We start from the raw sequence: 20,682 nt of genomic DNA, 5'->3' as shown, positions 1-20,682 counted from the left end.
TTGAGAAGGGCGATGTATTTTTCTTGATAAAAATAGCATTTAAAGCTAATAGCTGCGGCTACTGAGTCGATCAATCGTATCGAGATGTAGAATTACATATCCTGAATCATCAGTCTAAACACGATTGTGCCATTATATATATATCTGTTTATGCAAAATACTAATCTACATATGCATTAGACAAAGGTACTTATAACAAGATGGAAATCGTTGGGTGTGCAATTTCCAGTAGCAACTCAGCGACCTACACGAAACTTGATTTAAGCTCCACTTAGGACCACCATCAAAATGTCTGTGTGTCTGGCTAGTATTCACTACAGGGAAAACCGACCATTATGAAAAGGAATTCGACCGACTAACTCGTACAGAACATTTGATGAAGACAGCACAATACCCAGATTGTTCAACCTACCATCTCACCCCCTTTCATAATCGTACGAAACTCTCACAACTGAAATTGTAGGCCTATGTTACATCTTTTCGTCATTTTATAGCATCGCTGCCACCATGGTCAAATGTGAAGGCTGTAGTGGTAGGGAATACATAGCTAAAGAGCTATTTACTGAAATATGTGGACAGGATTTCGAAATGATAAAGCACACAAACTTTAAACATTGGTCTGCACACCAGTTCGCGCTCTGCAGTTCAGAAAACATCGTGGATGAACTTAAATGTGGAATAGCGGCATTATAACCCACTGCTGGTTGACTATAAATGCCTAGAATAAGCACAAAGCAATAGCATGCCTAAACGGATTATTTACCATAGGCCACGTCAGTCGACTTTTGAATAATGTTATTCGAAGTTTAGTATCCAGAATTTAGCTCATGGTTTTAGTTTCACTGGCAAGAGAGTTGGAAAACTGGGTGTGTTTGAGCTTACGTAACACGGCCTGTGTGTGGTAACACTCGTAGTGCAAACAATCTGCAGGAACGTGGGCCACGGTGAACCGCAGGGCAGTCAGATCTTGCAAGGTCAGCACCGCAGAGAGGCCTGTGGTCAGTCAGCCGAGTCCAATACCACAACTCAAGCGCGTTACACTAACGTCTTTATTCTCAGTCGATACTCTTCTGTCGCTTTTAGAACTCTTTCTTCCCTTAAAAGGAAGAAATGGTAATTTCTTAAATATTATACATATTTTTATTAATTTTGGTACGAAAATAATTTTGCCCAGAGAATTGATTTTTTCTTCATTTTCTGTCGACTCTGATACGAATTTAGCTGCAACTTCTGAGGTGGGAGGGACACTATCATTGTATAATGTACAATCTTTATATTTGAGAATGGATTAACAGATTTGTACCAAACTTTGCATCCTTATTCCTTGAGACCAGGAAGAGAGTACGGGATCAAAACCCCGGAATTACGTTCTGCGTTCAGTTATCGGTGACGGCGTTTTCGAAGAGGAGGTTACGGAATCAGAAGTCAGAAATCAGGAAAATTGTCCTCGGTTCGATTCCAAGTGAAAATGGATTCTGTAGCTCAGACACTAAGCACGGCAGAAGAACGGCACCAAAACCAAAGTTGTTTCGAAGACTACAGAAACAGACGCCATAACACCGAAGTCCTGAGGTCGCTTATAACTCCTATTTTCGCCCATCCGCCACTTTGTGTTACTGATGCCAGGAATTTTTTTAAAAAATGGAAAGGTAAGATGCGTCAGAGTGTGTGATTTCCGTACAAGATTTCTAAAGAGATTTGAGAATTATTATGAAGTATATATTCATGTGGACATGACATCGTATCATATTATTATTATTTATTATTAACTGCAAATGGGTTTTTACCCGGTGGCAGTGGTACTACAATAAGACACAACAAAACAATGAGACAGAACGAAACAATGAGACAGAACGAAACAATGAGACAGAAGGAAACAATAAGACACAACAAAACTATGAAACATAACAAAAAAATTAGACAGAACGAAACAATAAGACACAAGAAAACAATAATATGGTATCATGATATCACGTTTCGTCATGAAATGAGGCAAGTAGAATTATCTGTATAATAAGCGAGTGTTGGTTTGTGATGATTTACTTCTAAGCTATTTTGGTCCTTACGGGATCATATTTATGGCTGTGTTAACTACTTTAGATTTTCCCGCAATATACTAGTATTAGAGAAATGTAAAACACATAAAATGTCTCAAGGATACGGGAATATCACTCCAAATTTCTAATGAGTTATTTACACAGCGTTCATAAAATTAACGCATTACGGGAAAGAGGCCGTGCCTGTCGGTCTGTCTGTTGCACATCCTAGGACCTACGAGTACTAAACGAATTTCAATTCAATTTTGTTCGCGGGCGTATTCATTCTGGTTTGTATCGATTCAATCACTGTTTTACATGAACCCGAAATACAGACGTCCGTGGTTGTCACGGCGCTGAAAAATACCTTATTTTCATAGAGAACCGCTTCAAAAGGAATGTATATTGCAAAGTGAGCAAAGCGAATGGTAAGAGAACAAAGAAGAAAGAGAAAACGTGTAGTGAGAAACAGAAACGGAGGCGCAATTATGAGGACCAGCGGGTGTAACGCCTCGTAGGAGGAGTCCTTCCTTCCTTCCTTCCTTCCTTCCTGCCCCCTGCACAATGCAGATCTCCTGGAAGGAAGTGCCACATACGCTAATACCTCTGCAGTGCCGAAGTCTTTGAGGAGAAAGGGGAACTTTAAACATAAGAAGTTTACTTATCCTTACTGCATAGTGTGGTTATGTAACGCGGGACGTTTAGCTACGACTAACTGCGATGCAGTTTCTTAGGATGATCAGCCGCGTAGATATGAATAGAGCTACGACGTTTTTGAAAAGAAAAGAGGCTCCGAAACGTCTGGGTAACATATACCCAGTGACTTGAAGTGTATGGCCTTGTTTGTTTCTGGGCAGTTGAAGTGTAATAGAGCATCATCTGTTGCAGTTAATAAGAAGGGGGTTCTAACAACACACTAGAGCAGTATATTATTATCCCATCTATTCACCACCTTATGGGATATGTACTTCCATGTACCCGGAACAGACCTTGCCCCTAAGCTACATAAAGCAGCAGCTATTTCCGGAATACGTGTTGTTTTTAGCAAGTGCTACATGTATTATATAATTTTATTGTTAGAGATAGCTATATATTTTACGACAGCGTCTTTCGAATGATGTATGAGGATCCCAAAATGGCAGTTTTCTGCAGTTCCCTGATGTCGTTTTCGCCCGGAATGTTGGCCAAATATTTTCTGAGTGACCTGGAGACAGTTCCAGTTGCTCCTATAATTATTGGGATTACTTTTGCTTGCACTTTCCAAATTCGTTGTATTTCAATGAGAAAGTCCTTGTATTTCAAGATCTTCTCCTAATCACATTCCTGTCAGTCGGTATTGCTATGTCAATTAAGAGGCAAGTTACTGTTTTAAAGCATATTAAAATATTCTGCCCGAAAAGGTATGGATTGCTTTCGACTACTTTAGACTTGGTCTCAACGCCTTTGTTTGAAAAGTAAAGGCGAAGTAAAGTAATTAAGGTAAAAGTGGCTTCGTACGGTTGGCACCATTAGTTGTGAGAGTCCGTGCGAAGATCACAGTCTGTTCTTAGTGCTACACCCCACAATTAGTCTTGCATTGTTGTTGAGACTGCACATGAAATCATCACAGGCCAGGCTAACGGCACAGTCAGCAACTCCAGCATCTGCATTTCTCTTACAATAGGCCGTGCAACTGTTCAGTAATCTTGATTCACGATTTTACAATGGTTTCAATGACCAAGCTCCTTAAATGCAAGTGATGTCGAGACTAACAAGTGGGTTCCGGAAAGTCTTGGGAAAGACACAAACTTACACGGAGGGATTGAATGGAAGTACTTACCAAGAGGATTACGTTCTTGCTTTGGGGTTGTTTAAGACAGGTAGATGTATTTCTGATTAGCAATAGGTTCACTGTCTACTGCTATTTTCTGACTGTGCATCATCTGCCCGAGCTAACATAATAAATAATTATGTGAAAGTATGAAACTTGATGACATAAATCGAGGATGACCATGGCGGTCCTGTTTCTCCGAAACGTTGGTATCTACAAGTCCACATGACATCATAGTCCAGTCTCCAGTCTCATGTAGTGTGGGCGTTTGAAAGTAGCTTGTTGTGAGGAATACTCGAGTTAAACACACAGGACGTAAAACGAGGCTGGAGAAAAGTGTGCAATGAGAAGGTTATTATAATCTCTGAGTTTTGTCTGGATTACTGGTAATTTTGACTAGGTTTCCTGTGGAATTTTCGGACTTTCGACGCAAGTGCCCAGATAGAAGAAGTGTACCTTAAGTTTCCCTTTTAAAATTCTTACCTATTTGTTTCCATGACCGTCTTCGCATCTAACTCTACACTATATGGACCCTGCAGATGAATGCTAGGGCATTGGGTTGGAGTGAGAGGTCGAAACACAATATGCGCGTGGGATTTCTTGTCAGCATCCCATTGAAACGTGCGCGTGACTGTGTTGTGGAAACAGCTGTATCAGCTTGCCAACACTTGTCCTCACTGTATGGGCCAAAGAAAGGCCTTTGCATATAATGGAATAACACGTCACCTCTGGTAACGCTGATTGCCCAGTAGTTTCAAGGATATGGTCAGAATAGAAGGCAATTAATTCTCTTACGTTCCACAGTTTTAAATAGTCAACTCTCGTTTACCTGCGGTCATGACGTAAAGAAAATTAGGCTTATGTTATGTGTGTGAATTTTTCTCCTAATATTCAAGGAACTAATTTTGATATAACTCGGCAGAGGCCACAACACTTTTTGTACTTTTGAGTTTTGTTATGTTAGTAACGCCAACAGGGACAAAATTACTTAGCTTTTTTTTCGTTACAGTTTTGCAACATCGAAGTGTTGCAAATAAAAATTGTAGATCTTAATGTGATTTATATTTTATGTAATTAACTGTTTTAGAAAAAAAATTGTTCGTTTCGATTTCAGATACATGTAACAAGGTACCGATTCTAGCCAACATTAAATCATTCGGCACTTTTGAAAGTATATCCCAATACAAAATTTGAGGCGCCATGGCGACCTGAATTTGTGAGAAGGAGGGGAGAGAGAAAGGAAAGAAGATAAGAAATAAAGAATAGGGAAAAGAAAAGTGAAGATAAATAGGGAATGGAAGGCAAAGGGCGAGACAGGTTGAATATAAAAGAGTTTTCAAGGATGAAAACTGAGAAAGACGAAAAAGGGCAGAGTGTGAAGAGAAACGGAGAATAAACAGAAATGCAGAGTACTCTTTGATCGAAAGATATTTTAAGAAGGAGAGAGGGTTCCGAAGAGGACGTCAGGAAAAAATATATAATTGTGGCAGCGTCGAATTATCTGGAGTACTGTGTACATAGTGAAATGAAGCCCTGACGGGAAATAAATGAAACGACTCTAAGAAGCCTCAAGCAATACAAGTACTCGCCAGGTAAAGTTTCCGGTGAGGTCTGATCTGTTCCTGAAAGGTTACATTTCCCATAGAAAGAGGTTCGTTTGTTTATAAAATCCTTACGGCTGTTCACTTTTCTCCGTTTCTCCGTCTCTGGTCTGGTTGCTTGGCGAGTAATTTTGTATATGCTTTTAAATAATACATAACGTGATCTGTGTCCGTTGCTTAGCGTCCATTTAATACCTAAAGTGATTATTACTATTTCGACACAAAGTCAGTAAACGAAAAATGTAACAGCAAATGCCAGTTCACACGTTTCCGCTGCAGCCCACAGTCAATTCAACGCCAAGTTATCAATTGCTAGGAAATGGTTATCTACCAGCTGTTATTACGCACACCGAAGTGGATTTCTCCTGCCTGAGAAATTTCGCTCGGTCGAAACTCTGGACAAACTATAATCACAGGATTGTGTGTATTGGTCGGAATGCAAGCTACGGCTTTGTGTTCTCTGCAGCAAATAGCTGGCATGTCATAGGAAGCAAATTGTTATCATGTTATGGAAGTGTGTAGTATGTCTCGCTGCACAGCGAGGTCTAATAGACGAAACGGGAAGAGATAACATCTTTTGAAGATGGCTGTCTTCTAGGTTGTTGAGCCATGTAGTCTGGTAGAAGTTTAGAGACGTTTCAGAGGTCTTTGCTGCGATCGCCCTGATGATGGAAGCAGCAAGCAACTTCTACCATACTACACGACGCAACAACCCAGAAGACAAGCCATATTTTGACTCACCACCGTGAAAACCTCAAATTCTATATAGCGATATCTTTTTGTAAAACAAGAAATAATGAGTCTATTTTTCTACGTATCTTTGAGGTTATAGGAGTTTCACATTTACTGTTTTATGGTTTACAGGACTATATACGGTTTATTAATGCACACAAAGCGATCTATGGTCACAGCTGTTTCGTTGCGAAGCAACCCTACGCAGTTTATGAACAGAACGATGTGTTTGACAAGTACAAGCAGAACCGGCAATGCATTACGTATGGAGTGATGCCACGTCCTTTAGTTTTTAGTAGAACTTACGAGTAAGAACATTAAGTATGGCAGCAGTAGAGAAATTTGATATACGTTTATCGCGTTGTTTAACGAAGCTAATTTTTCATTTTAGTAATGAATACAGCTTCGGGTTATTGACATGACGGTGTTAAATACAACATTTGGGCGCAAGCGATAGGCAATTAAAGGCGAATGGAGAAAATCACGTAAGCGCAACATAAATTTTTACTCCCCACCAAGACTTAAATGTAGGTGGGAGGATAATGTTGAAATTTATCTTAAATAAATAGGGAAAACGTAGAATTCAAGTGATTTACGATGGTGTTTTTTTTTTACTTGTTGATGAACTTATGAATTTCGTAAAATGTGGGTTATTTTTGAGCGGCTGTTATCTTATCAAGGATTCTGATTCGTGGGGTTAGCGGTGAGGAATTTCTCACCGATGGACTAAAGCGCACTGCAGTGAGTGAGACTTGTATCTTGTTGACAGATGCTTCCGACCGCATTATTCCCACGCGTGATTTGCAAACAAAGCCACGCCAGTCACGACAGGGGGCAGAAGGCGAGGACTGGATTACTGCTGAAGGACACTTAAGTAGATTAACGATTCTGTGCGCAGTGATTCCTTTATACCAACATTTCTCAAACTGTGATACATGCCTCGGTGGTGAGATCTACTGTGGAGTTAATTTGGTAATAGCGAACTTTACAGGCATCCCAACGACAGTGTGTGTGAAGTGATAAACACTCACTCTTGAGCAAAATGTATTATAATATACTTGATTGAACATCAAAGTTTAAGTTTAAAAGTAATAGCTACTGCTTGTTTCTCACAACACCAATAGCATTTTGCTTTATCCTGTCTCTGGGAGTAGTTAATAAAAAGTGTGTTATTGCCACTAATCTATTTGAGCACAATGTTGTAGTTGACAAATGACTTACCTGCTGATAACACACTGGAATGATCTCCCTTGTCACCACAGACGCGTTTCGATGCAGAAAGTGAGTTGTGGTTTCCACAACGCTGAGCTTGAAACAAATCCAGTGGTGGGAATGACGGCGTTAACATCTCGTACTACCGCACTCTGCATTCTAATTAGGTCTTCAGTATTTGTCTTTGAGAGGTTCATGTCTTTTTTTTTCTCTTGAAAAATTATGTATGGGTTAAAAAAGGGAATGTGTTCTTTATCAGTCACTTGCCCCGTATGTCTCTCGAACAAAACCTCATAGGCCCCTGAAATGCCTATGAGATTGGACAAAGTCAAAGTAATACTTTATCATTATTTTGTAAGTTCAGTGATATTTGTAATATTCTACAGTCATATTCTTCCCAGAAAGTGCTTGAGGTGTTGTCTCTTCTCCATACAACGGTCTTGGATAGTGAAGTGACTTAATGATCTGAGCTTTTTTCGTCATTAATTTACTGTTTAAAAAAAGAAGTTCCTTCTTTGAACAGTCTTTGTTCTGTGGGAAGTATATTTTCATTTCAGTAAGAATTTCGTACATACGAAGTTGTCTTACAATTTATCAAATATGTACTGGTTGTAACGTGGAAGGAATTAAATTCTCCTGGTCCGACGTATTGTATTTTATTTTCTTCCACTCTGATATTTGCGTGAACTGGCAGTACAAATTGGAGAGCAGGTAATAATGTATGCGAACTATATTTTCTTTTGACTTGAAATAATTGAGTTGGATTAACTTATTTTCCACATGATCATCTTACTCGTTTCTTTAAAATAAACGATGGAATTTCACAAACTGCCTCCATATTATTTCAAACCGCACTTCGAAAATAAATATATATTTTAAATCTGTAATTTGACATCGACAACTTGGAACAAGCAATACACAGTTCTCACTTCTCTTTAATACGTTTTATATAATTACGGTATATATATTTATATTTATTTAGACGCACTTATACACACACAATACACTAATTTTGTAACACTGTCACCTTTTGTTACATCAGACTTCCTCATTTATCAAGAAATTGTCATGAACGAACAAAACAGTTAAAAAATAAAATTATATTCGCCACTTTGCTGGTTCATAAAGAACACCTTGTCGAGTTTCTCAGTAGCCTATGCATAATTCCACTGCCCTCGTTACGTGTTAGGGGCTTAAAAGCAATAGGCACACGCAGAATATTAAACAGTAGAGATGCGATGAGCGATGGTGCGCTTGTCCACCATGTTGCATTGCTGCTGGATATTCCCCTGCAACAAAGAGAAGGAATGGAAAGTACAAATTGTATCAGATGCTTGTCCTAGCTTTTAGGTGTACTCCATGTCTTTTCTACTCCACTCTATTTCGTCTCATTCGTTTGGGGAATAGAATGAACTGAACTTTGGCACATTATGAACTTATTAACACCGCGGTGGCAGAATCTGAGAATTAATCGGATACGATCCTTAGCCATTTCTCCCGCCCTAACAACTCATCTGTTTAAGATCCATCTCTTTCTCGCTGTTCCAAGTGGAAACTTCCTAACAGACGCTGCTTATAAACTGTGCGTCGTAGCATGAGGTAATAGACAGACAGAAACGTCAGATTTATGACGAAAGAATGATTCTGAACGGTATTAAATCGCTCTTACAGCATTTTATGAAAATAATTATGATGACAGGGCCACACACGGAGGATGTTTACTGCCTAATATCCTTTCTCTGAGAGTGGTCCAAGATAAGAGCATCTCTGTAGACAGTTTCATAGAAAGTGGGTGTTACAGATATTGATATTCATCTTACGGGCACATTATCTTCCTATTTAAGTACATAATATTTTACTAACTGGTGGTAAAGGTAATTAAATAAAAACAATTCTCGTTCAAAACCTGAATGTTTCGCTTTTTGCCTCAGTAATGTACATAATAAATCACAAAATATGACGTGGTTAAAATTTAATGAACTTGTGTGTTAAGTAGCAGAAGTACACCGACGTTTCAGAGGTGCTTGCTGCCCGTATCATTATGGCGCTACAACCCAGAACAAAGCCATCTTCATGTTTTACTATTTCTTCCAGGAACTCTTCCGGTTAGAAACGGCATTTTCTGCGAAGTCCTCAGTAATTTAAAATCCAAGGCCCTAAATACTTCGTAAATGTTGTGCTTTTGATTTCTGTCCAATAAAGCAAGAATTTCTGTTCCTACATAGGCCACGGGCCTACAGCTTTGCCATTTCCCATGACGACTACAAGCCTAAATTAATGGAACCTGCCGAAAAATGTTTATCTTTAACGGAGTCGTTACGGACGGGAAGTACCAACATCACTTAAAAAAATTTATCTTTAGCCTTTGATGCTAATGATCTTTTTCTTCCTTCTCTGGCACAGATTTCTGATGGTGCATGAAACATAAATTGCATATTTGTAGAAATATGTACGTGAGAGAGAAATGTTTTATATAATCGGACTTAAATTCGATGCATGTGGTTCCTTCTTGCATTCGTCTGTTCCGATTCGACAACAGGCGAAATTATGGCTTACTCTTCCCTCTTCCTATTCGCATTCCCTCTTCTTGCAGATGTTGTCAAACCCTTGAAACCATCCCCAAGTGATTTTTTGAAATTATTCCTAAGGGGGGAGTGAGGCGTATATAAATAAGATGATGTCACACAGACGACATCTCGAATTCGCCTTCGGAAATTAACGAAGCGGCAGAAAGCTTCACCTTCCTATCGTTGCCATGCTGTGAGTTATTTTTCTTGCGTTCTTCGCATGAAGTGCATAAAATACACGTATAGGGCAGAGTATGTATTATGTGCGCCCCAAATATTCAATCTCAGAAGCAAAAGAACGGATTTTGATTCAATGTGGCCCTGAAAGTCCACTAGTGAGCCTATAGGCCTACAAAAAGTTTTAAGGAAAATTTAATTCTGGTTTCTGACGGTCAGATATAACCTCCCCTCTCACCCAATACGTATTTCTTGAAGATGCTGGCTTAAAAATCACCCCGCAGACGTAGCGTTCTGCTCTTCAGATATCTAAATGGAAATTATTCGAATGTTACCATAGCGCGTTCAAATAAAATACATTATAAGTTCATTTAAATTTATCAGTTTGTTTAATCTACTAGGTATGACGAGAACTTCAAACTGAGCACATTAAACTTAAAGCTGTGTAATATTGACATTGTGTGTGTAAGAAAGAGAGGGGGAGACAGTTTTGAGTGCACTCACACAACGACCAGCCGGTTTGATGTCCCTTGATTCTGTTTTGCCTATGTTAAGGCTGTTATGATACCAGTAGCACAGGTGTGGCAACATACGACCGGTGGCCATGTTAAAACATAAAAATGGAGCCTGTACACATTTATACATTACCACAGTATATAAATGACGAAGTAAATCTGTCTGTATAGTGTGCTGACAGTCGTAAATACTGGATTCAGTAACTGAAAGTTTAATCTGATCAGGATTCTATAATGTGTGTTAATATAGATTAAAATTTAAATTTTCGGTTCCCTAATAAACAAATCTACTAATTTATTCACAATATCTGTAACTGGATATGAGAAATGAATGGCTTCCTCCCACACGAAATTCCGTTTACTGTGCGTGTTAATAGCTTGAGAACTTCAACCAGGATATGAAATCGTGTCTGAATTATAACAGTGCTGTGTCGTATGATATATTTATAAAGTATGCTCAGTCATGTACATGAATAGTACAGGCGAGTTAACAATCTAAAATACGTAGTCTTTTAGTGGGGGCAACATCTGCCCGGTCTAATTCCGTAATACGAAAGAAAAATGACTGTGCTTGTACTATGGCGATATAGTGATTCTCGCAACGTTCGTAATATCCTATTACGGACTGGTAAATCAATGCTATGGCAATAATAACTGTGTTCATTTTGCGGCTTATATGATGACGGTCAGAGGACAATGTGCAATGAATTGTGGGTACCCACACTGGTGTATAGGGAAACCATGGTTACAAATGGAACTGAGATTTTAATAGCCAAAGGCTAGTAATGTGGGATTACCTTCAATGCAGCTCTAATTAAACAGAACAATAAAATTAAGATCGTTAAATGTTAGAGTCACATGAAACTGGAATGTAAATTAAAGTTTTTGGAATGAACAATGCTATCAGTTACGTTACGCCAGAATTAACATTAATGAATCACCTGTAACCGTATATACACAAAAGACGATTTGATTAATAATGTTTCCTTAATGGTGCACTCCGCCACGGTGGTCTAGCGGTTAGGACGCTGGCCTTGTAATCCTGGGGTCTCGGGTTCGATTCCCGGCGGTGCCCGAATTTATAACTTGTGTTGGGCAAGGCCGTGGTCTAGGCAACACGGAGTTTTCCTCCGTGGCATCCCAACAATTACTCCATTCACACACAGAAGAAGGCAATGGCAAACCACTTGTGGATCATCTGCCAAGAACGTATATGAACAGGTCCCAGTCCGAGAAATGGATGGAAGGATCCTGTTCATATGGACCTGTCGTCAGACAGAACACTAAATAAATAAATAATGGTGCACTATATTTAAATTACATAATTAATTTGCGATGGACACTCATTTATGTATGCATAAGCCCCCTACAACCACACTTTTCCGTCGGTACAAACTATTGTTTTTAAGTCGTTAATAGTTATGTAGCTTATTGTTATATAATATGATAACCACTTATTTTAACCTGTACCGTAAGTTATTTTTAAAAGGACCAAAATATTCTTAGCTGTTTCCAAGTTATTAATCCCCACTTAAAATGTTGCCTTACGTACAATAAAAGTTGCATTTTTTCAATTATCTAGCTGGTTTTATCAAGGATAGTCCTTGTGCAGAAGCTGCTAGTAGCCGAGTCGGTTAACAAATTCCTCGCGTTTTCTGGAATCCACATACTACGATGTTCACTAGGTCCCGCCAGTGGACGCTGAGGCGAGTTACTTTAATTCACACCGCACCTTTAAGATCCATCTTAATATTATCATAACACTTAAGGCTATGTCTCTCAAGTGGTCGCTTCTGTTTCCAGCTGACATCCTTGATTTAATCACACGAATAGTAGCCACGTAGAACTTGAGAAATTTGAAACACCGCGGTTAAGCGGGCCACAGTTAGGATATCAATGGTTTAGACCAGCGTTTCTCAACCTATGGTACGCGAACTAAGTAAGAAAATCAAAATATAATATTAACATAAATAAATTTTCCCTGAACGCATTTGGTTAGTGGTACATTTAATGTGTTGAATTAGAGTTAGTGATACGCCAGCGAAGAATAGTGAGATCCCCTGGTTTAGACTATGGAAAGTTTCCAGAGTAGCTGTGCTTGGCATGTGTGTACCGCGATGCCTTAAGAACACATCCTATGTAAGTTCAAAAAGACTGAAAGAACTTAAAGGAAAGTTAAGTCTGAGAGTGGCTGAGGCGAATGAGATGTGCTAGAAGATTTGGGAAGTAAAACGTAAATGAGGGGAGTGTGGGCTGCGTACACAAAGGGGGGGGGGTTGTAGGGAGACTCCGTTTGGCTTGGATGCGCAGAAAGGCCTCGGGGTCCCAGCTAATTACAGATACAGGATGGGGGCTGGGCGGGGGTGTGCTATCTCTGATAAAGTTGACTAAGGTTTGGTGGGAGGGGGGGGGGACATACTCCCATTCCGACGGCTTAGTCTTTACGACATTTTGGCCTACAGCAATTTTCCTTCCTCCCTCGTTTTCTTTCCACTGTGTCTTTTGCCATATCGCCCACTGCCTTCCTTCCCGCCATTCTCATATGGCGCAGATTCTACAAAGTTGACTTTTGCACGCTAAGCTCAGGGCTCATGAGTTATCCCATTTCGCCCTTTCTGTATTCACAATACTGGTTTTATTTCCACTCACATAAATTGCCCTTTTCTAAATTACGTCATCAATCACTAGTACCCAGCGTTGTATCTGGTCTTCTGAAGAAAGCACGAATAAGTATGAAGTACTGAAGAATATTATTAAGCCATCCCTCCCTAAAGCATACGTATTTGTCCTGAGGCTAAACTATTTAATGAAACAAGAAAACCTTCAAGTCTTATAAGCTGGTAACAGTTCAGCCCGTCAGTAAATTCCCCACCGTTTATGAAACCCAAAGTTTCGTTGACTCCGCTGTGGACCCCGTCGCGAGCCAGATGAATCCAGTCTACACCCTCACATCATATTCCTTTAACGTACGTTTTCAAAAGTGCATTTCTTCCAAATTAGGCCAAGGTCTACCAAGTGGTGAGTTTACTCTCACTTGTGGTTTCCCGGCCAAAGTTCTGTGTGCACGTTCTGCCCTTCAGACGCATTTACTGCTCATCTCAGCCTCTTGATCGGATCACCTGAGAATCAGATCTTAATGTTCTCATTACACGACGGTGAATCGAATTTGCCTTGTATTCAGTGCGTCAGGCGACATGTTCGGTATGGAGAAGACTACTTACCATTCAGGACGTGAACCGTGATGCTTTTGGACTGAGCATTCGAAGGGTTGCACTGGTAGCGACCGGAGTCCGAAGGCCGGGCCTTCTGGATGAGCAGAAAGCTCGTGGTCGTCTCCCCCTTCTCTGTGATGACACTGACGCCACCACGCGGCGAATCGTAACTGATTATCTGGAACCACACGAATATACACGTTCTGTATTCCCTCAACCATCAATTAGTCATCTTCTTTAGCCTGTCTTATTTGCACCTGTAACTCATACGTGAGATGCCGTGGCCTTTGATTCGTTATTATTTAACGAATTTGCACCAGAATAACGCCACTAAAAGAAATGACCCCCTTTTTAAAATAAGGAGTCTTCGTAGCATATTTTATTTAACCACCAACTTTGTCTATCTAGTGGTTTTGAACGTATGGACTAGTTGTTCCCGAAATAAATAGTACACCTTTAATAATTACCTTAGAACTGTACAGTGTAAATCCCGTCTGAGTATCGTTATAAGATTCTGCACCAATTCCAAGAAAATTAAAATACTGCTTCAAGAAAATTTATACTTGATTATTCCTGGTATTACAAGTAGTCCATGGCTGTCATTTCAGAGGGTAATATCGAATTAGTGACGTTTACAGCTGGAATAAGGGAACGAGATCTTTAAAATACACGTTTTTAGAAGAAGGAATCTATTCTGAATGCATGCGTAGCTGATCGAGGGAAATAACATTTACCACGAAGGAACCTTTCTTTCTTTCTTTCTTTTTATTTTTTGCTGTCTTATTATCCACCTGCTTTTAATCAGTTTCTACGGAATTGCTATGAAAATCAAGTGGGACGGCTGCTTAAGTGACACACTGTCTGAACCGGCCATGCCATAGCTCTGGCTGGATTTTCACCGCGGAGACCCAGTCTTGTAGTGGGCGAAATGGCATTTCACCAGGTTCTTCTCTGAGATCCTGAGTTCTCCGCATATACTTGTTATTCAGTCATTGCTCCCTCTCATTTATCACCTCAGTCAGGATAGTCGATGTTCGGGCAGACGTTTGGACCCAGGACCTCCCGAATATGAAGCAGAAATGCTATCCACTCGGCCGGGACGTCCGGTCGTTCGCATTCTTAATAGCATATTGATTTACGCAAGTTTATCCCGAGCGTGTTGGGACACTCATAAATCAACACCTATTCTTCCCTGACACAACTCCGGTATCCCCTCTTACACCCCCTTCCTCCACCACCCTGCTATCATTAGTAAGCTACTCAATTTTACGGCATCCGTTCATGGTCCAACTCTATCCCCACACACTTGCTCCTCATCTGCCTTAAAGTATTGTATTACTGAGACTGCCATACAGTCCTACGTCATATTTGTTATAAGATATGGCGTCCTATGCACGCATTCAAATCGAATAATTTATTATCCATATATACACTGTATTAGTTGCCCATTGTTTTATCACCTAAAAGAGAGACTGTTGTTTCGTGCTGGCATGGGATCTGGTTCTGGCCAAACCAGAGGAAGAACATTTGAAATAATTCAAAGTACAGGTAGGACTCTGTTTACGCCGGGGTTAGGTTCTTGAGATTTCCGGAGTAAAATGAAGCGGCGTAAATTGAAGCAAAAATATAATGGGAACATATGTAAATACATTAGGTTCCGTTCCAAAATTTTCAGTAATCAACACAAAATACTTGAATTTTTTTTTATTTTATGAAATTTACGTATTGAATATTGTATAATGTTTAAGAAAAAGAAAGAAAATTTACTGCTTTAAAAACTACAGAATAGATGACTGTTTGGTTTTCTTTTTTTCTGATAATAAATTATAGTATGGCTGTAGAACTGTATCAATTCCTCTCTTAACGGTTGAGCTCCGCTTTCAGTTGGGGTCGTTGCTACAGAACATCTCACATCCCTTATTAATAAGAGCAATAGCCTCTTGCATTGATTTCACTGTTGGTGTCCTAACCGGCATTGCAGAGTCAGCTTCACTTTCCTCTGTGTCTTTTTGGACAGTTGTTCAGCTAGCTCTTCTAAATCTTCCGTTGGAAGCTCTCCGCTACGACTCTGAAGGAGCTCATTTATGTCACCAACTTCTACACCATCTAGTTTTTTTGTTTAATTAATTAAATTGTAGGCCGTAGTTTATTATTTAGTATTATAGTTTTATTACAATGTAAGTTATATTTAAATGTCGGGACCATCTGCGTCTATTAAGTCGGGCACAGTCATGACTCATCACCCCCTCCAATCGTGATATATGAGAGGCGCAAAAGTGAAGCCGGCGTAAATTGAAGCGGTGCAAACCGAGTCCTACTTGTACTTGTCCGCCAATAACTCAATCATTTATTAATACTTATGAAATTAACATCGCGATGTAGAGGCGCTGTTTGCTTATTTTTAAGTGACAGCACTTCAGAACAGTTTGCATCTCCAAGGACGTATCTTTAAAATTTACTGGCGCGTCATATATTTTGCAGAGAGCAGTTACGTGAAAATTCTACGGTTGCTGTTACAGCTGAATGCATGCACTGTTCAGTGAAGGAAGGTTGTATTCTGTCTGTAGCTAATATATTGAAAGCGGAGAACGACTGAACTAAGATGAAAGAAATTTCTTCCGAATATGTTAGCTTTGTGGCATAGTAATACTCGTAATATTCAGCATACTATTTTTTCAACAAAATGTTTTTACCTCGTTTTTCGAGTTGTAAAGTACATTCATATGTTCAGTGCTGCATATTCAGCAGAAAATTAATTAAACAAATGCAATTACTTAATTAAAAATATTACCACGGGGAGTGAAAGATGGCTTAAGTAAACAAAGCTCCATTTATATTACATAATTTGTAAATATACGTTCATATTTTAATTTATCCCACAGGCAAATTGTTAAAAGGTAAGTTTTTCCCCCTCATGCGTTCTAGTCGTCGTCACAATTTATCAAGTACATCATGGATGGGCTTATGGTAGGCCCTTAGATGCTTTCACAAAATGGCCATTCTGACTGAAGTACACCGTTTGCGAACCAATGTGAACAGTTGCCAATATACATGCATTAAAATATGTGACGGTCTCTGTTTTCCTACACCAACCAAGTCATGAGTATACAGACCTTCTTGCTTAGGTAGTAAAAGCGAATCTGACTGATATTGGAATCTCTCGCTGCCGCGAGAATCTAAAATTGTCTTTACACAGTTATTGCAAAAATAAAAGGAGTCTGCTGACTATGGAGTCAGCAAACAGAACATATTTTCAATTCAATTCTTTATTATTAGTGTTCTGTATCAACAGCCTGAAGGCCAATTACAGATACAGCACAGAGATGAGCACACATGGTATGGATAACCCAGAGTGTATTAAGTCTACTTTGTGCTCACCTAAGTTCACGCAGATTAACAGTTAACTATTCAGAATTCAAAATAGAGGAATAAGAGGTGAAAGAACGTACCAGGAGTTAAACAGAAGACAGCGGTTTAAAAAGGGCCATGAATTGACTTAGGAAAACCACGAACGAAAACCCCCGACGGGAGACCTGTCGAATACGAAGTGGAAGATCTAACCGCTACACCACACCGTAACGCTTGGTTATAATTTCAATAGGTATTAACATGTGAAATTAAGAACGGATTAAAATTCGCAGTTTGTAAATGCAAATGTCAGTTAAAAAATATCAACATGGGAATATTATTATCAAATAAATATTTTTGTCTATTACGTATGCAATTTTTTTTTACAGAGCCTAGACATCCAGCAGCCAGTAAAGTGACTAGCTGCTGGCTGGACGGCGTGGGTTCAATTCCGGACAACAGCTTTTTCCTTGTCACCGAGTCCATTTCTTCTGTGGAGAATCTTCCGTCCCCTTAAACAGTGATTAACGAAGACTTTTCCTGGGGTTAAAAGTGGATGTAGCTTGAACTGATCTCTTACCTCCATCTAGTGGTGAGTTTAAAATTACATAGTGCTTTAGCTCCATTACCCAACAGAGCATATTCTTCCTACTGTGCCTATTGATTTACTTGTGAATGGACTATTTATGTTCCAAATATGACTAACGTTAGCTCGTTGTGGGTTTTGTGCTTCATAAAGACTCAATCCTACGGAAGGCCAAATTTTGATTGGGTCAAATTAAGTTTTCATCAGCAAAAGCTTTCTGCAAGGCACTCAATCTCACCATCCCTAACCGAATTCTTTTTAAGGTAAGTGCGTTTCATGCCACGTCTTCTTACTTGTAACAGAACGAGCCGTGACCCTAACACTAGGCGTCGCGGCGGCAGACGATATGATTATGTTTTCCTGACCCAGACAGCAAGCTGGTAGCGTTCTCTATTTCCTGTGCTGGAGAGAAATGCAGACGAAAGATTGGAAGCGGGGCTGTTTTGGTGCAGTATCCGCTCCATTGCGAATTGAGTTAAGGCTGTTGCTGGTCTGTACGTGTCAACTGATGGACGCCCCTCCGTGGTCTCCCCTCAGTTTGATCTCGAACGTGAAGAGGTGCTAAAAAGAGGGAGGCGTAAGCTAAAACAATTCTTTTTTACTTCGAAATGGGTTGACCTTTTCTTTATAAGGGCGACTCGAATGAAGCACTTAGAAGTTGCAAAGGAAAATTTATATAGAATCATCTCTATCCCTTTCAGTAGCTGATTTTATCTTCTGCGAGCAATACCTCTCGGACAGTATCTCATTTTATGGTGGATGGATTCCAAAGATTTTTGATTATATTATAGAAAAAAAATAAACTGACAGTTTGCCTACGATCCTAATAGTTTTTTAAGGTCAGGTAGTTCTCAAAATGAGGTACACTACAACGTACAACTTGGTAGCTGGGCAGTAGATTTCTAGTAATACACTTGAACACATTTTTAAGCATTAAAGAGACGTCTTTTTGGTCATGCAGCGAATAGATGACAGAATGGTCTAGTTTTTCGTGCACATATAACAGCAGAAACGCGGGAAAATGGAATAGTTGATCTTGCTGCTTACTTGCAGCCCTGAAACAATCGATCAGTTTCTAGGAGATTACACAACTCAACATTTCGCCAACTTCAGTTTCTCCTGATCTTCTGTTGCCTGGATTACGTGGCAGTGCTCTGGACTTGCATTCGAAAGGTACCCGCTTTGAATTTTGGCCAGGTTATTTGCTGCACTGACTTAATTTTCTTCAGTTTCTGTAGGCGAATTCCGGAATAGCCTACGACCGTCTCCCTTCAAATTGTTCCCTACTTAACATTTAGGACACTGTTCCTACATCATTCGACGCTATATTGACCTAACACCTGCATCTGAAACAGATTCGGTCAGTAACTTGACAGTCGATCACCTGTTTTTCTGAGGCCGATCTTAATGTTATCGTCCCAGTTCCTTCTTGGCGTTCCAAGTCCCCGCTTTCAAACCCATTTCTATATCAAGAATTTGTGCGTATTGCTCGTCTCCCCATCTAGTCCTCCCTAGATTTCACTACCCTAATAATACAAGGTGACCTATGCAAATCGCAAAGTTCCTCGTTAAGTAATACGTGTCGTAAATTACCCACTCTACTCTTCTTATGTCAAAGTATTTCGCTGTACTGTTTCTTTTGAAACACTTGTAATTTGTCGGAGATTTGAGGTGCTCACGGCGGTGAAAATATCGAATGTGTTGTGGGTGTTGTGCTTTTTATTCGGAAGGTCTGTGGTTCAAATCTCTGCCCCGAGACGGATAATGCCACAATTTCTTTCTTTTACATACAATTCATTATTTATTAATCGCCATGTAATCGACGCTATAGGCTTATACAAAGAGTTAGTGATGGCGTCGTTTAATAAATCACATAAACTAAAATAAATATAAAATTGGACATATAATTAGGCAAGCGTGTGTAATCTTTATTAAGGTAGACGTAGTGAAATCCTCTTTAAATAACACACGTTGGATGAATTTTGTGACTATTTTATATTTTATTTACGCATTGATAATATAAAACGACGAAATGCAAGTCACCTGATGATAACGAGTGAAACAAGTCGTTGGTCCATGCACAAAATGCCTAAGGTTAACTGAGTTAGGTATGTCGGGTAAAATATCTGTAGAGAGCAGTTCATATTTGATCCAGAATGTTCACTGTTTCTCGATGTATCCACTGACAGCGATATTCTTCTAAAATGCTATTCCTTCAGGGATCAGAACAGTGTATGGCTGTAGAGGGTACCTTGAGGAAACTGCCGGATATGAAATAGATGGGAAGATTTACTGACATGCTCGAATTTGAAACACTGCAGATAACACTATGACAAAACTAAACATGTTATTACTAAATTAAAACAGACTGTATCTAATGGTAATTGATATTTGCTACAATTTGCAAACCTTCTCTCCCCACTCCGCCCCTTGTTATGCATGATATTCTATGACATCGGTCAGTGCCGTCAGATATTACATTATATCTGGCTCGGTGCACTTCAATCATTGCTCCTTGGAATTGTCCCCCTTACCATGCTCTCATGCACTTGCGAATCTATGTATATTAGCTGCTCCATCATGACATTACACCAACTCATGTCTCTCCTGTTACAGGGTTTGTCACTGATCTTCACCTACAGATACAAACCGTACCAGCTCTAAAGAGACGGAGGTTCCAGTCAACATGGGGTGAGCGACCACGAAGTCTCAGGAAAAATTTCATATGAGTGATTGCGGAGTGCCTGTGCGGTAGACGAAGGGAATTATTTCCAAAATGGTGGACAGTAAACATCCACTTAGACGGTGAGCTAACGAACACATCCGAATAAAGTACAATTAGGAAGATAAATTTACTATAAGCTTTGATAATGTACAACACGCAAT

General features: G+C 39.6%; 1 protein-coding gene and 1 long non-coding RNA gene across 8 annotated transcripts in view; one reads left to right on the top strand and one right to left on the bottom strand.

The window, feature by feature from the left end:
- The window catches only part of LOC110833915 (uncharacterized), a 107,489-nt gene extending 86,848 nt beyond the window's left edge, over positions 1 to 20,641 (top strand). For both annotated transcript variants that reach the window (XR_015537482.1, XR_015537483.1), the window contains 2 exons: positions 17,600 to 17,802; positions 20,413 to 20,641. This is a non-coding gene — a long non-coding RNA (uncharacterized LOC110833915). The remainder of the gene's footprint in view (positions 1 to 17,599; positions 17,803 to 20,412) is intronic.
- Positions 1 to 20,682, bottom strand: part of LOC110840777 (neurotrimin-like) — a 540,194-nt gene that overhangs the window by 49,643 nt on the left and 469,869 nt on the right. For 3 of the 6 annotated variants that reach the window (XM_087357493.1, XM_087357491.1, XM_087357489.1), the window contains exons 5-6: positions 13,874 to 14,040; positions 7,401 to 8,685 (exon numbers count right to left, since the gene is read on the bottom strand). In XM_087357493.1, the coding sequence (XP_087213619.1) occupies positions 8,577 to 8,685; positions 13,874 to 14,040 (276 nt within the window). In that variant the 3' untranslated portion in view covers positions 7,401 to 8,576. Of the gene's footprint in view, positions 1 to 7,400; positions 8,686 to 13,863; positions 14,041 to 20,682 lie in introns of those variants that run through there. The other 3 variants (XM_087357492.1, XM_087357490.1, XM_087357494.1) reach the window with 2 other exon arrangements.

This window comes from Zootermopsis nevadensis, unplaced genomic scaffold (assembly GCF_977971745.1).
Source record: "Zootermopsis nevadensis isolate Lab colony 2312 unplaced genomic scaffold, Znev_1.0 Znev_ptg000028l, whole genome shotgun sequence".
Classification (NCBI taxonomy): Eukaryota; Metazoa; Arthropoda; class Insecta; order Blattodea; family Termopsidae; genus Zootermopsis; species Zootermopsis nevadensis.
Note: the sequence above shows the minus strand (reverse complement) of the source record. Positions and strands in the feature narration are given on the sequence as shown.